The following is a 17,146-nucleotide window of genomic DNA, read 5'->3' as shown; positions in this document are numbered from 1 at the left end:
TGCTGCAGGGATGATTGTTATTTAAAGGTCTTTTCTCTGTTTAAAGATGCATTAGGTGCTTGAAGGTAAAAACGATGATGTTAAAGGATAGACTAATTAAATCAGTGGATCTTTGATCATCCTGAGTCTGATTTCTCACATTTTTGAGGCAAAAGAGTGAGATCTTTGTTGCAATACCACAAGTGGTATTACCCCCATTATTTTTAGATAGTTTGGTGGGCACAGTGTGTGTGTGTCTTCAGGGCTTTCTCTGCGACACCTATCCTTTTGCATTCAGTCACTTGGCAGCAGGAAAGGCCAGCTGCTCACTGATCTGCCTCGATTGTCTCGTCTGAAGGGATTTCAGATGGAGCCTCGGTCAGGTTCATTCTCCGATGACATGCTGAGCTATAATCCTGTCGTTTTATTACAGTGGGATGTTCTAAGCGTAGATATCGCTGAAGGGCCCTCAGTCCCTGAAGTGATACTGTAGAAATAGTAGCGTGACATCACCAGAGGTAAAAATACCACAAAGTGCTGCACACAGACTCACTGTAAGGCTCTGTGGGAATATTACACTGCTACACAACTTCACAGAGAAAGGAGATACTAACAGTTATTCCACTTAAGTAGGCAAGGTGCCTCTCTACTAGACACAGTGTGCTATCTAAAAAAAACATTATTGTATATTGTACATGTGTTAAATGTGTCTAAAATATTACATTTTATCAGATGCCTTGAAAAAACAAACAATTCTATATACTTTTTTATTTCAAAATCAAATATAAATACTCACATGTTGGCGCTGCAAGAAACATTTCAGCACCACGGACAGCGCAGATAAACCTAAACCGGACATGTGTTAAGACCAGACAAAATAAAAGCACAGTTGTAACTACGCAGTGAATCTGCCAACGAAGGAACAAACAAATTGCAATATATTAATGCTTGTAGAATATACCTATTTGTCTATGTATTCTATTTAAATAAAATTCTGCTTTTATTTGGGTTCAAGGCGACTTTTTTGAGCTTTTATTTTGAAACTCGTACCGGAAGCTCGCGTTGTTGGCTGCGCGCAGCTTGGCGCTCCCGCTGCTAAATTGTTGCGCGGACAGGTTTGGATGTTATTACCGGGAGAGCCGCTGGATTCAGGCGGACTGACAAAGACTGCGGCTCCGCTGCCATGACGGCGTCCAAAGATCCGACCAAGAAGAAGCCCAAAGACTCACAGCAGGATGAGGTGACCCGGAAATACCTTTATTTTTATTTAAGAGAATACGCTACGTGTGTTTGCGTGCGGATCCGCCACTCAGACGGAAAACTAGACGTGTTTTGTTGTAAATAAATCGAGTTAAGTAAAGGAATGATGTATTTTAAGCATGTTATATTTGTATTCTGAGTTATTAGCTTCCACTCTAAAGTTGAGTCATTTGTGTGAGTGGAGGTGAAAGCTGCAGCTGTTTGATCTCATCCTAAAGTCATTATGTATCAGACAGGAAGAGAGAGCACTGAGAGCCTCAGCTTTAATGCAGACAGGAGTGTAATATGCAGCCTCCAACAGGTTGTTCAATATCAGGAATTATGTTAGAAGAAAACAGAGTGGAGAGTTGCAGTCTTCTTTGTTTTGCAGCTTTTCGGTGCTTTGTGTCTGGTTTGTGTTGCTTTTAGTGTAATTTTGTTGTTTCCTTTAATAGTTTGTCATATTCTGACTTGTTGGGTCTCATTCTGTTGTCTCTTTTTGGTCATTAAGGATTTATTAAAGCTCCTGTTGGGTTTATTCCTAATTACTTTGTTGTATTCGTGGTCATGTTGTGTGTCATTTTGTGGTTGGGTGTGTGGTTTCGGTCTCCTCTGCCTGGGATGTTTTACAGACAGCCTGACCTTTTGGGCTCTGGGCCCACTCACTAATCCATCCATCTCTGCTCTCCTTGTAAATATTGGATTTAGTAGTTGCAGATTGTATTTTAACATCTCCTCCAGCATATTTTGCTTTGTTTTTTTGTTTTTGTTTTTGTTTTTTTACAGATTTAGCCTGTCGATGTGTTTCACTCTTTGTCTGTCTTACACACAAACAGAGCGATAAACACAAACACCATTACACACACCGGATTTTTTGTGCCTGCTTTACTTTCCACTGAAGTGAGTCTGATCTGACTGTAGCAGTGAACTGTGTCAGCTGAACACACACACACACAGCATGCAAAGAATTAGCTCCAAGATGTTGAACTAATACTCAGAGAGGAGTCGATGGCCCAGTGGTCTGAGAAGTAAGCACTATCTACTGCTCAGTGTGTGTGTGTGTGAATCAGTTAGTGCTGCTTCATTAATTAAACCGTTTCCCGCTCACCAGTGGTGCGTGTGAGACAGATTGTTCTGGACACACTTGTACCTCTCAGCCTGTGAGTCAGAGAGACTCATTCAGAACACTTTTGTTACGATAATCCTACAAGTCAGTGCAGACAAACATTAAAAGTCCCAGAAATGTATCCAGATTTGACTTCTTACTATTGTTCAATTGAATATCCAGGATGATTTTCAGGCGTTATAATAATACAGAATTATATTGATAATGTAAAAATTGCAGCCCCAGTTCAGCAGAGATGTATTTCTGCAGGCCGGTCTGAAGGGAAGCATTAAAAAGATCAGTCTGTAGTTTTTTGTAATCTTATTTACTTTTTTTCATTTCCATGTTACAGGAATTATTCCTGCAGTGTTTTATATATTCAGACTGAGGTAAAAAAGAAGATTTTTAGGGCCCCTGATTTAATCCCTTAAGCCCGAGGTTATTTTTAACATTTCCACCTGAAAAACATCCCTCGCATCTAAATGCGATTTAGATGCCATATGTCAGTTGCCTATTACATTCCCCCGTGGTGTCACTGCTGGAAACATCCCAGCTCACGTCCACAGCCGATTTCTGGCCAAATCTTAGGTTAAACTGAAAATCTTTTTTCCCCATCCGTCCCTTGTCTTTTCTCAGTCAGGGCTACAGGTGAAACTCCAGAATCACTCCACACACACAGAAAGCTTCAGTCTGATGGTGGATGACCACACTTCTGTCTAGACAGGATGAGTGCAAGCTGTTCAGCTACATCGGTTCAGATTGATAGATACCAGACGTGAATACTAATGCAGGAAATTTTTACAAATTTTACGTTCTCTCTCTTTTTCTCAGGAGATGTCTAGTTGAGTGAAAATCCTAATGTGTGAATGTGTTTGTAGGAGTATGTGGACATCAGCCCCCCACAGAGAAACTGGAAAGGCATCGCCATCTCTCTGCTGGTGATCGTGGTGGTCTGCTCATTCATCACTATGTCTGTGGTCGTCCTCACACCCAGTATGTCAGCCTCTGAAACACGTTTGCTCTTGTTTGTTTGTTGTTTTAAAACAATAAACCTTTGACTAAAATTTTCCTTTACTCCAGCCGAGCCTACCGGAAGCAGCAAGTCCCCACTGACTGTGGCGGATCTGTACAAACCAGAATTCAGCATCCATGACCCCGAGGCCACATGGATCAGCGGTGAGTGTCACTTTGGCTGCAATGCAGAGACACAGAGGTGAGGCTGATGTAGCTCAGTCAGACAGTCAGGAGGTGAGGACAGTTTGAGGAAGGGGGGGAAGTTTGAAAGACAACTGTAGCTCCTCTACATGGTTAATTTTTGCTGCATTGACTCATCAAAATAAATGTCTTTAAATTCTAGTCATATGTACATGACCGATTTTCAGTCTTTAATTAAACATTAAAGGTGAAAAGCTCAGCTGCTTTATCAGAAAATGAGCAAAGAGTTCATCCACCTGAGGTTTCATTACAAACATTAGTCAGTGAGCAGAGGGACTGCTGTAATAATCCCGGGTTCTAAAAGCAGCTGCAAAGTTACAGTTTACTAATCAAGGACACCTGAAACTTTTTCTGTGTTTTTAACACATCCACATTGTTTTATTCCAAATCCATGACGCATTCAGGGCCACATGCCAGGGCCAACACGCCCCCCTTATGTTCTCATGTTGATTTTGTTGTCATGCATTTGTCTGTCACTGCTCTTCCGTGTGTAAACAACACATAAGCTAACTGAAGTGACTCCTGCTGACCTGCATATCCAAACACAGATGGCCTCACTGTGTCACAGAGAACACGGCCTGCAGCGTCTCACAGTCGCTGATCGTAAAGGAATAATAATAACTGTCACTATATGAAGTGTTTCAGGTTTCACTGTACCTCAGGTGGTCCAAGGCGCTGCCAAGAAACTTATGGGTGATGTCATGATGTCATCTTTTTGTGTAGTAGAAGCCCATAAAGGCTTGAGGTGACACATCAGCTCCTCAGGGTCCATGTCTTGCTGTTAGAGGTCGTCATTGGTCCCAGCTTCAGCTCAGGTGGTCAGTTGCTAATTGTCACATTTGTGTCAAAGTGTCCTTGAGCCAAATCTTGATTGGTCCCAGAGTCACATCCATCACATCTGTTTCTTTTTGCATTCTATGTTGTGTTCAGGGACATTGCTCCTCCTCGGGGCTGTTAACAGGGTGCGTCGCCAACACCTCCTTGTTACATTTTCTCTCCATCATAACATCTGCTCTGCTGCATGTGTGGCAGCACAGCGATGCTCTGTGACCGTGGCCGTTCCTTCTCATCTTCCACGTCTGTGTGGTTTAACTGGCTCCATGACAGTGTGACAGATTGTGTTTGTATCTGAGGATGAGAAAAGAAACAGGAAGTAAATGGCATTGATGGATCTGAGACAGAGAAATCAAAAAAAGTCACAGCATCTTGTTGACGACCTGACAGCTAAATTGTTGCTTTTATGGTAAATTCTGCAGTGTTGATGACTAAATATATCCATGACACCTTTGGTGGAGTCGTGCTGGGAGTGACAGAAGGTGAGAGGTGGGAGGAGAGACACAAGGACAGAGGTGGAAGGGGGAGACAGTGAGAGATAGCCTCCCTGCGCTGGAAATGAAACAGAGATCCCGCGCCTGCTGCGTCCTTCCCTTCCACAGGGAGATAATACTAATGACTAGTCCTGTGGCCTGTGGCTCCTCATTATGGGCTCTGGATGCTTTGGCCTCTACCACACACACACGCACTTTGTGTGTGCCTATAATTGTGAGGACTTCGCTGCCCAAACTTCCTAAAGGCGAGGATGTTCATTTGATCTAAATGATCCATCTGTTGCAGTCCGTAGTAGTTAGATGAAGTCTCTCCAAGAATTTTATTTTTTATTTTTTATAATTTTAGCTTCTTTTAGCTTAATTCCCATTTGCTCAATAAGTCATAAGTGCTTTGTTAGTATCTGTGACAACAGTTCCTCAACTTGTGCTTAACAACGCTGATATTAATAGACGAGGCAGCACAAGATCAATATCACATGAAAAGCTCCGCTGCAGTCTGAGGGAGTTTCTGCTTGTCAGCCGCTTGTCCCATTAGCTGTTTTTTGGGTGAGATTGGTGATGAAATTGGGAAATTGCTGTCTGACACACAGCCTGCTGTAAATTTAATGTCGATCAGGTGTGATGAGAGCCCAGAGCCTGCGTAAACCAGCGAGGTCCGCACCTGAAATTTACCGCCGGGTCTCCACGAGGTGTTGTGGGTGTGATTCAAACACGTCTGTGAGGGAAATTGCTTCCTTGACAACCTCCGACTCATTTCCTCCTCTCTTCTCTAACATCCGAGTCTGGCGCTCCTTAATTTAACAGCACGAGGGACACTTATAACATCACTTAAAGAACCAGCAGGGTCTTGATAAACTGAGCCAAACAAAGCAAGACTCGACAAAAAGCACAATAAAGTCGCATCCCAGACACACTTCACAAAAACACCGAACAATAAAAATACTTAAGATGTGAGATGGCAGCTCCTCAAGGTATAGGCTGCTAAACAAGAGCTGATTATCATTACGATAATATTTCATCTCATCAGGAAACCTGCGCAAAACAATCACATCCGCACTGAGCACACTCGTCCTAACATCCTAACGAAAGCCCACATCACTCGGCACCAAAACCTCAGTATAACTAGCAGCTGGCTAACTCAGATTAGCAGGTTAGCCTGGCATGTCGGCATAGAGCCAACACCAAACTAATGGCGTTGTTAGTGTGTTAGCTTTGACTTGAAGAACAGCCTAGCCAAGCTAAGATGGCTCCACAATATTTGACTTTTTGACCTATGAAGCTGCAAAATTACATTTCAGACTTGTGGCTAAAGCAGCATCAACATCAGGGATGCTTTTTTCAATGTTGCCACAGGAACCACACATTTCAGTGACATGTATGTTGTGTGTTTACAAGGTCACTGCTGAATTATTCATGAAGTGGATGTTTGTGTGTTCTTAATGTCAGGCGCTCACGTAAGTCGTTGTTTATATGAGATGAAGAAAAAAAAACACCCTGCTGCTTATGTAAGGCAGAACTGTGTGTGTGTGTAATCAGTTATGGACGAGTGCTTCGTGCTGCTCGGCTTGTCATACATGATTGCTAATGAGATTTGTGCAAACAATAAGAGTACATCTTTAGCAGAGCCCCATATAAACAAAACAATGTGAAGGATGCATTATTTATGATGACATTATCATGACCAACAGAAGCTGTAGATCTTTTTAATAGATCCTTTGTAAGTCTCACTCACTTTCGGCTCAGTTTTTGGTCTTCACTATATTCCACAAAGAAATATCTGGGTCGCACATTTACTTTTTTAACGGTGTGTATTAGTGCACATTCAGCCTGGAAGCTGCTGCTCCTCACACACAGCGCAGAGTGAGTGATTTCCTCCCCTGCAATCAGCCACAAATTCACTGTAAATGAGTTCCAGGAGTTCACCAGGAGCCCAGCTGCTTCTGGTTTCAGTTTGACTGCTTAAAATGTGAAACAGAAGGGAGTCACTGAATTTTAGTGATTAATGTAAATACAAAAACGTTATTATTATGGCTTGCAAGGACTCGTGTCTACGTGCAATATCATGCAAGCAAGCGTGGCCATTTGTGCTGTTCCGGTGGACAGACGGGCTCCTTCAGAGCGATGGCTAATGAACTGACAGGCTCTGAATCCCCGGAGTAATGGAAATCGAGAGAGCGAGAGGGTGTGCTGCACTTCCTGTTTTTCAGCCTTCTCATTTTTTACAAAAGAAGATGGCCAACCCATTCGCTCCATAATAATGTAGTTTTAATCATTATCTTCCTCATATGTGTCTCCTTTGTCAGATTCGGAGGTGGTGTACAGGAACCAAGACGGCCATGTCATCAAGTTTAACTTCGTCCTGAACGAGACGGAGGTCATTCTGAGCAACAGTACATTTGTAAGTAATTTCTTAGGCTTTCACGTATTTGTAGGTTTTACCCAGAGGCTTCCCATGGTATTTTTGTGTTCTTGCTGCACAGTATTTGAAACTTTTTACAAATGATTTGTATTTCTAGACTCATGTTTGCAGTTTAAATTTGCAAAAATTCCCAATTTAACAGACAGCATAAATGGGACTAGACCTCCTAACCTTGCCACTGTGCAGTCTTCCTCACTCTTGTTTAAAAAAAGAAGACCGAGCTGCTCTCTTCTTGTCTCACTGCTGTGTGATTGGATCCCCAGAGGGTGCTGGAAATGAGCCTCGTACCTCCTTTACCTGCAGAATCAGAATAATATCACTTCCCGCTGAGGAGGTTGTCTGCCTCGTGGGCGGGCTCAGACCTGGGAGAGGAGGGCATGTGGTGCAGCTGAAACTTGATGTGAACCCACAAATGAATGTTGCAAAACTTCCAGGAGCATGAAGTCATGTCAGCATTGGCTTTTCAGTGAAATGCAACCAGGGGTATTTTGTTTATTTTTATGTTTTAGGCCAAATTTAGCAGTTTTCTAATTGCATCATTATAATCCTGTTGCTCCTCTGTAATCCTCATACACTGTGAAAAATCATAAACCTTTTATTTACATCACTTTTTTAAAATGTAACTGAATAGCTGCACGCCATTTCAGCCTGTAGCGTTACATAAGGGGATTTGATGAGGATTTTAGGAGCTGCTGTAAGCTTGTCAAACTATGCAAGTAAAAATCAAAAAGAGCAGAGGTGGCCTCATAGTTAGGGAATCCAAATTTTGACAGCTTTGAATATATCTGTCCACCACTGCGTCTCCAGGAAATGTCACAACCTGCTGAGTCTCCCTCGTGGTTTTATGGCCTTTAGCATTTGTTTTATCATCGTCATGCTATGAAAGCTAACGAGGTTAGCTAACAAAACGTGTTTCTACTGAGAAGACCAGTTGTTTGATTAAAAACCACAGTAATGGCACAGTAGCTCATTTTCATAGTTGTTGCTGTATCTTATTTTTCTGCATCTTAATTGGATGACTTTCTCTAGGTGGCTTTCAAAGTGGCAAAGTACTCTCTGTCTGCAGATCTGAAGTACGCTCTCTTTGCTTATGATGTCAAACCGGTAAGTCTCTGCACATCCTTACAGCATGACACACACACACGCACAAAGCAGACACCAAGCAGCTGGTGTGTTGTGATTTGCATCTGCACAAAAGCACAAGGTGTGATTGTAGTTCGTCTTTGGTATTATCAGCTGTTCCTTGGTTTATTTGCTGCACGTCAGGCTGACATTTACATTGTGCTCTTGTGCTGTGATCTGCATGCAAATTCAGGTCAGCAATGTTTTTATTGTGTTCATGCTCTTTTGTTCCTAAACAAAACTGAAATAACAACATGGACTTTGATGACTTGGATAGTTTGGAGACTGATGCACAGACTGATGGAGGGACTGAAATACTCAGATTACTGCACACAGACACACGATCTCTCTCTCTCTGAAAACAATTTGGAGCATCTGCTCTGCACAGGTGTGGATTTATTAGCTGTGCGTGTTTTTCTCTCTTACCTCACTGTGAAGGGTTTCCATTGATTTTAAGATGTGTTTGCACACAGATGGATCCATGCTCGGGGTTTAGAGCCTCTGCAGCAGCTGATAAAGTGGAGGAGGACTTCTGTGTGTCCAGCAGTGTGGTTTCTGTAATGATTGGGGTGAATGTGTGTCTGATAACCTTAGACACAGTGTTATATACAAACACTGTTTTACTTCATTTTCGGCACATTCCACTTCACTTCTTTTCGGTCATGGCCAAGCTTAATAGATTGCATTCTGATTTATCTGTTGCCATGGAGACATGCCGTCCTCTCAAAGTAAAACTACCGCCACTTTATAGAGCTTTTTAGTTGGATTCCTTTCAGTTTGTAAAGGGCACGTTGGCCCAGAAACCAGTGGAGATCCCAAAGCTTTCTATAAATGTCTTCGCTTTGAATCATGGAATGGGTTTTGTGGGAAAACTAGCTGCGGCAGTGACCTTTGTTTCCTCACGCAGACGTGTTTATGTCTCTTATGTTTATGCTCCTTTCTTTACTCGTTGCAGGTGTACAGGTATTCATACACAGCGTCGTACATTGTCTACAACATCTACACAAGGTGAGTTGGTTTTGTCACTGTCTGCTGGCACTCAGGCACAGATTGAGGCAGGTAATAAATATGTGTGTGTCTGTGTTTTTAGAGAGGTGTGGGAGCTGAACCCTCCCGAGGTTCCGAATGCTGTGCTCCAGCACGCATCCTGGGGAAGACAAGGCCAGCAGCTGGTACGGCCGAGTGTGTTTACTGTACTGTATGCCGTCCATTCTCTCATTTTCTTTTGTTTTTTATAAATTCTTGCTGCCTCGTCGCTCCAGGGAGATCGACTCAAATAATATGATACAATATAGGCTGTGTTTACATCCGCACTGTACTCTGTCTGCACTTAAATCCACATTTGAGTCGAGACACTTTATTTCATAGGTTATTTTGTTAAAAAGAAAACATAAACATAGGACAGCACAGCAAGGGCAACTTTAGTCAAAGAAAAGTAACATTTGCCTTAAGTTCTATGTTTGGTAAAAGTCCTAAGGCAAGGAGACATTTCCTCCAATTAAACGATGATAAAAGAGAAATAAAATAAAATATTTCGGAGCCACACTTAAAGTCAGTTTTTTTTTATTATGTATGTCCAAGAGTTTCATTTACAAATGTTTGTTATGGACAAAATAGTGCAGCAGCAAAATGAAGTCAGGAGGACTCAGGATACTGGTGGCTGCTGCTGTTTGTATTTGCAAATGCAAATATTAAAACTGTGATGGAAGAGGGAGCGCAAACAGCTGCATGGTGCGCTGAACCTGGAGCTTTAATGTAAAAAAAACAGGTTGTCAAAAAAAGGGAAAAAACAAATCAGGTAGACAAGCAGAAAGGCAGCAGGAAGGACAACAAAAAGGACTTTAACCTTCCATCTTTGTCTTCAGATCTACATCTTTGAGAACAACATCTACTACCAGTCAGATGTGAGGAGCAACTCTCTGAGAATCACTTCCTCTGGGATGGAGGGCGTCATCTTCAACGGGCTCGCCGACTGGCTGTACGAAGGTGTGATGGAGGTCACGTCCTCTGTCTTTTCCTCAGAAAGAGAAACAGTTTCAGGACTCACTGTGGATGCTCAGCTTTTCAAAGATTTGTCTTTGGCATTAAAAATGCAGAGGAGCAGACTAGACAAACTAAGCAGAATGGCAATGAAAAATCAACAGCGAGTTTCTACAATCCATTAAGTCACTGTGTAAACACATTCAGTACTGAGCTGCTGCAGTTTGCACAGACACAGTGTGAGGCAGAATCATCTCTGTTTGTAGATTCAGGACCTCAGATTGTAACCATTTGCCTGGTCACAGGTTTTTTTTTTCTCTCTTGGAGGGCATTGATCAGAAAAAGAACGAGACAGCTGTCTGAAAATGTGAAATATAAATATTATCTCCTGACTCGTGTCATTAACACCTGAACCCTTTTCTCTTCAGAGGAGATTCTGCGCTCACACTTGGCTCACTGGTGGTCCCCTGATGGAGAGCGACTGGCCTTCCTCACCATCAACGACACCCTGGTACCTAACATGGCTCTGCCCCAGTTCACCGGCAGCACCTACCCCCGAGGCCTGCAGTACCCATACCCGATGGTAAGGCCGTAGCACCTTTACATGCTTTAGAGACTTTGTAAAGTTTAGATATATCAGAGTCTTTCTGTGTGGGTCCATTCAGGCCGGGCAGACTAACCCTGCAGTAAAGTTGTCGGTGGTCAACCTGTTTGGAGCGACTCACACTCAGGAGCTGCAGCCGCCCGAGCAGCTCAGACTAAGGTGACGATACACTCAAATGTACCTGCTGGTACCCACAAGTCCGGTCTGATCCCCCATTGTGCATCTCATCTGCAGAGACTTCTATGTCACCATGGTGAAGTGGATCAGCAACACACACCTTGCTGTGCGCTGGGTCAACCGGCCCCAGAATGCCTCGCTGCTGACGGTGTGCGACGCCACCATCGGAATCTGCCTTCAGGTCAGAACTCTCATACAGTGTCAATACTCTGAAATGTTGATGTGTGTGAGCTGATTTTATTTTGTGTCCCTTCATTCAGAGACATGAGGACTCTACAGAGACATGGATCTCAAGACAGGTAACACTGACAAAAGAGTGCTTAAAGGCTCACACACAGTTCTTTTTGTGACTGTCTCTAAAGCCTGGACATGTCTCTGCAGAGACAGGAGCCTCTATTCTCCAAGGACAGGAGCAGGTTCTTCCTCACACTGCCTGTCAAGCAAGGAGGTCAGGGAGATTTCCACCACATCACAATGTTCACCAAAAAGGTACCTCTCCTACATGTCTTTGTCATCTTAGCTCTAAGGCTGGATTTATTTCTCAGAGGGGATTTTAGATTACAATCCCATCCAGAGCATTAGCACTGTTCCCTGCTGCTTCTCTCTGAAATCACTGCTCCTCCTGGAATTTAAAATCAGTCCTGATATTTTCTTCTCCTCCTCTTTCAGTTACGGAGCGACCAGGACGAGGTTCGCCATTTAACGTCCGGAGACTGGGAGGTGACAAAAATCCTGGGTTACGATGAAAACAACCAGATCATGTTAGTGTGGACATTTTCTTTATTTCTGCTTTCATTATTAACTGCTCTGGGTTTTCTGAAACATAAAATGAAATATAAGATTAAATATAGATTGGGACTGGTGGCGGTGTAATTATAAAATCCTTCTTTGAACTGAACAACAGAGGATGAAATACTTCAGCTAAAAGCCTCGACTCCCCAGGCTTTCCCCAAGTAACATAAATACTTTGCTGTGAATAGAAAACTTAAAAATCAATTCTGGTCTGTCTGATTAAATTTTACACTGCTGTGTCTGAAAACACTGTGTGGCCGCGGGCTCGTGACAGCATCAGTCTGTGTTTATGGTCCAGTGGCGGCAGAGACGCAGTGACGAGTGCAGGCAGATGTATAATGGATCCGCGACCTTGTCCTACTTTAGCTGCTGTGCTTTCTTCCACACAGATACTTTCTGAGCACGGAGGACGCTGCACAACGGAGACATTTATACAGGTGAGGCGCACACTTGGTGTCGTTCTACCTGCTCTCGCTATTATGCATGATGCTCATTGAGTTAACATTGTCGTTGACAGTGTGTCCACCCTCGGCTTGTTTCCACGGCGATGTCTCACCTGCGTGCTAAAGGAGGAGTGTACGTTCTTCGATGCCAACGCCAGCCCGGATGTACAGCACGCCATCCTGTACTGTCGAGGTCAGACTTCTATAATCGTCCTAACTCAAAGCATTTTTTCACTCAGACATGTCTGTGTGCATATCAACACACACACAAGCCATCCAGGGTCAATGATTTTGTTGGTCTTGTTCATTTAAACTCTTTATTTTTGGCCTATTCAGACATGTATTGTGTTCTACATCATATTTCTCTGTCTGTTCCACGGCAGGTCCTGGAGTCCCGGCTGTGTTCCTGCTGAGTTTTGACGACGTTGACTGTGAGTCGCATTAATATGAAAACTGTTTTAGGTTCTCTGTGATGTTTGTGTCCTGAAAAGATGTGCTTTTTTTCTGACGTTGGTCCTGACATGGAAAATAGTTTGCAGCAATCAGGCGTCATCACCCTGTTTGTGTTATAAGACAAGCAGCTGCTGGATCTTCCTGAACTTTTGAATGGATGTCCTCTGAATGTGTGGAGACAAATTGCAGCCTGATTAACCCTGATTTTTTTTTTCCACCTTCACAGCCTATTTCATCTTAGAGAACAACGTCCCTCTGCGGTCTGCGCTGGACACCAAAAAGACGATTCAGACTGAAATCCGGATGATCACTAATAACAACTTTGGTACTGATTATGTGCACTTCACAGCTGTGTTAGCTTGTGATCTCCATGACTTAATTGAGCCACTTAGAGGGTAAAAAGTGTGAGTGTGTCTGCTTGGCTGCTGTCCCAACCTCTTCTCCTCTTTCAGCTGACTCTCTCGCTCTCTCTCTCTCTCTTTCCCACCTACAGAGCTGCCTCTGAAGCTCATCTATCCTTCAGACTTCTCCGAGTCCTTCCTCTACGGCCTCCTCCTCATCGTGTGAGCCTTCCTCTCTTTATTACAGTGTTTTCATTACATTAATCTGTCCACATGCTTTTGTTCTAGAAGAATAGAGGCAAGGACGGTTGATTTTTAGATTGATTTTTCTCTGTGTGCGTCTGCTCAGCGACAGCTCTCCAGGCGGGCAGGCGGTGACGGAGGAGTTCAGGCTGGATTGGGACCAGGTCCTGGTGGGATCGGGCCAGGTTATTGTGGCACGGCTTGACAGCAGAGGGTCTGGTTTCAGAGGTCAAAGGTGAGTTTTTGGTTTCACAACATGCAGGCCTGCGTCACATTAAACTGTCTGACTTTGTGTTCTCTGTCCCTCGAAGGGTTTTACAGCAGGTCCATCAGCAGCTCGGGATGGTGGACACAGAGGATCAGCTCGCAGCACTGGAGTACGTAACATGTCTGTTTTGAAGTTCAGAGACGCCCTTTCTTCCACATATGTCTGTGTATGGCTTTGACCTTTGACCCCCTCACTGCCACAGCACTGACTGCTTATTAAAACACCTCCTCAGGTACCTGCTGAAGCTGCCGTTCATCGATCGCACTCGCGTCGGAGTCTTCGGAGAGGTTGGTCTGTCAGACTGATCTAATCAGAGCTTTACTTTGATAGATAGATGTGCATATAAAGCTAATTCCTCTCCAGCAGGGCTACGGCGGCTACCTGGCTCTGATGATGCTGAAGTCGACGGAGAGGCTGATCAGATGTGCAGCAGCTCTGGCTCCTGTTGCAGACTGGACCATGTACGGTGAGTAGGATTAAAGTCTTTAATACTCACTGCAGGGACGTGGAAGGAGTTATTACTTCTGCTCCTTCCTTTTTCATGATGTCTTCATCCTGCCTGTATCGTCAGGCTTTAATTATCCTTCACTTCTGCTTTCGGGAATTCTGCCCTGTATTGAATTTTAGGATGAAAAGCTTCTGCAGCCTGTGATTAGAGCTTAATAGGCTGCTCTGGAGTATCAGAAACAGGATTATTATGTGTGATTAAAACAGACTTATACAAACACACTGCATGCAAAATCTTCGTGCTCCTTTTCTGTTTCAGCCTCGGCCTTCTCTGAGAGATACTTTGGCTCGCCGTCTACAGAGGAGAACAGATACCAGGTGAGCTGCTACTCCTTTTTTAAAAGAAACATTAGCAGGACCCCTAAACAGGAAATACAGCAGGTCAACTCAAGACAAACTCATCTTTGTTTTGTTAAGTGTTTCTGTAATAAATGTCTTCTTCTCTGTCAGATGGGGCCTTAAAACAGGCCACTACACGTCTTAATGAAAATGCTTCTTTGGTTGACTTCACAAACAAAACAGCACATCCCCTGTTAAAAATAAAGAGCGGCCATCGGCGTCTGAGGCTCCAAATCTTATGAAAAAATCTGGAAATGCCAGAGGTGTTAAAAAAAAAAAAAAAAAACATTGCACAATCGTCCTCCATGTGAAGGTCAGGGTGTGTTTTTGCTCTTGCTGTAAGTGGGTTGCTTATAACTGGGCCAGAGTGCTCTATTTTTGTGGCTCTTGCAGCAGGAGGTGGGGGACATGCAGAGGGAAACATAGCTCCATCTGATCAGATAATAATCACTCTGAGACACGGCTGATTAAAGACCCAGTTGTTGACAGCTTGAGAAGTTGTTTGATTCCCAGCTGAATGATGGGAGTGAGAGATGGAGAAATGTCCTCTGATATTGCAGCTAACGTCCACGCTCCCCCGAGCAATACATCTGAATGATATCCGACTGCTCACTGCTATTTTAACCCTGCAGATGTTCCATTAAGTCGCTTTCCACTCATCGCTCTATCTAGAACACTATTTATAGTTTCCAAGTGTTTACATTTTCTCCTATCTCACTTTTCCAGTCCTCAGTATAAGGCTACAGCCAGCAGCATCTTAGGATACTGTAGACACAGCTGCCCCACATCTGTCCACAGGCAACACATTTGCTGTCCACTTTTGGCTGAGATCAGTCTCCATCTACAGAACTTCTCATCAAACTGCCAATTATTTTCATTTTTAGCCTGTCAGTGGTTTTATTGCATTTTGATATGACTTCAGAGTGTGATATGTTCTGCCTCCACAGGCGTCCAAAGTTCTGCCCAACATGAAAGGACTGCAGGGAGGAACTCTGTTTCTGGCCCACGGCACTGCTGACGGTACGCACACAGCAGACATTTCCACAGTGACTGTACCTTTAATGTGGGAGTGAGTCCTTTTTGAAATGAGCCTCTCTACCATGCAGAGCTGTAAAACTTGACCTAAACGAGAGCTTGGAGCTTTTATCCAGCAGTGGACTTCCAACCTCAGCGATGCTTATTTGCATTTGTTTCTTTGTTATCTCTGCAGCAAACGTTCACTTCCAGCATTCAGCAGAGCTCATCAAACACTTAATAAAGATCGGAGCCAACTACACTATGCAGGTAAATACCACGCTCATATGAAGATACACGAAAATGAAACACAGGCTTTTCTTCAGTAATAAGGCTTTTTTGTGGGGCAGATCTACCCAGACGAGGGTCACTTCCTGTCCAGACGCAGCCAGATCCAGCTGACTCACTCCCTGATTGGATACTTCAGCGGCTGCCTGCTTGACACGTCGTCGCTACTCGACCAGCAGCGGGACGACGAGTGAGGGGGTTGTTGAGCGTATGTGCCCCTGATAGACATACTGTGTGTTCGTGTTTTATACCTGTAGCACGATGTTTGATGGACAGCTGCTTCCTTAACATATCAGGCTAGTTTGTAGAATGAAGCTCCTGCAGTCTGGCTGTAATGTCAATGAGGGAAATTTTATCACCCATTTCTCATCAACAGCAAAAAATCTCCACCAAATTAGCACCACTGGGTTGGAAAGGAAGCACACAGTTGCATTTACATCTGCAGGTGTCCTGATTAGCATTAAAACCCACATGAAGTATTTCTCCGCAGCATTAAATATTTAGTCCAGCTGAATTTTAGAACCTGAATCTTCATCAGACTGTGTTAATAGCAGCCCAGAGGACTGATTTATAATATAATTTGTGGATGGATGAGAGTGAAGCTGCCTGTCAGTGTTTTCTTTCCCTAAAATTAGATGTTTGTTTTTTCTGTAAATTTTGGATGTTGGATGAAAATTACATCGATCAGGCTTGAAAATTCAAAGAAATTATACAACATTCAAAGGAAACCTGACTTCAAGGACATCTTGTTACCTTCATGTAGTCTATATAAACATTTCCTGCTTTCCCAAATGGTTGACCTGCTGGAGGATTGTCGTGTTTACGTGCTCATAGACAGCAGCAGATGTACAGTATTTACAGGTTTTTTGGATTGTCACATTGTGAGTGTCAGTGTTTTAACAGAGGTGTATCTATTTATTACTTCGTAAAGTAGATATTTATCATTTTACACCAGTTTTTTTGGTGTTTTTTTATTTATTTATTTTTTTTTATCTATACACAATCTAAAAATGATCATTAATGTCCCTTTAATGACTAAAGCACTTATTGTATTTGCTGTTAAACTGACTTCCTGCCGAGTTTGCGCATTTTCCGGCTGATTGAAGTTACTTTTTTTCCTTTTCGGAAATGCTCCCAGGTTGTATCCATAAAGCGCTGCAATAAAAAAAGCATTGTAAGTGTTACAGTAACACAGCGCCTGTAAGCACTCGGCTCTGTGATTATGGACATAGCAGAGTGCCATTAATGCCATTAATCACAGCAACGTGGAGGAGACGGCGCACGCTACTC

At 43.3% G+C, this 17,146-nt stretch overlaps 1 protein-coding gene across 1 annotated transcript; it reads left to right on the top strand.

Annotated features, from left to right (window-relative positions):
* The first annotated feature begins 1,124 nt into the window (after nucleotides 1–1,124).
* Nucleotides 1,125–16,240, top strand: LOC114451744 (inactive dipeptidyl peptidase 10-like). Its single transcript, XM_028430571.1, has 27 exons — nucleotides 1,125–1,219; nucleotides 3,202–3,316; nucleotides 3,404–3,499; nucleotides 7,170–7,264; nucleotides 8,315–8,389; nucleotides 9,363–9,415; nucleotides 9,498–9,579; nucleotides 10,273–10,393; nucleotides 10,816–10,970; nucleotides 11,053–11,150; nucleotides 11,226–11,349; nucleotides 11,429–11,467; nucleotides 11,550–11,657; nucleotides 11,838–11,929; nucleotides 12,350–12,397; nucleotides 12,478–12,596; nucleotides 12,787–12,834; nucleotides 13,083–13,181; nucleotides 13,350–13,419; nucleotides 13,547–13,675; nucleotides 13,752–13,817; nucleotides 13,941–13,995; nucleotides 14,072–14,174; nucleotides 14,475–14,533; nucleotides 15,502–15,574; nucleotides 15,765–15,838; nucleotides 15,919–16,240. Exons 1-27 carry the CDS (start codon nucleotides 1,163–1,165, stop codon nucleotides 16,048–16,050), a joined length of 2,385 nt encoding a protein of 794 aa, XP_028286372.1. The 5' UTR covers nucleotides 1,125–1,162; the 3' UTR covers nucleotides 16,051–16,240.
* The last annotated feature ends 906 nt before the right edge of the window (nucleotides 16,241–17,146 follow it).

The sequence above is a fragment of the Parambassis ranga genome, chromosome 2, assembly GCF_900634625.1.
Source record: "Parambassis ranga chromosome 2, fParRan2.1, whole genome shotgun sequence".
NCBI lineage: Eukaryota > Metazoa > Chordata > Actinopteri > Ambassidae > Parambassis > Parambassis ranga.
The sequence above is the reverse complement of the archived record's forward strand: the minus strand, read 5'-3'. Positions and strand labels throughout refer to the sequence as shown.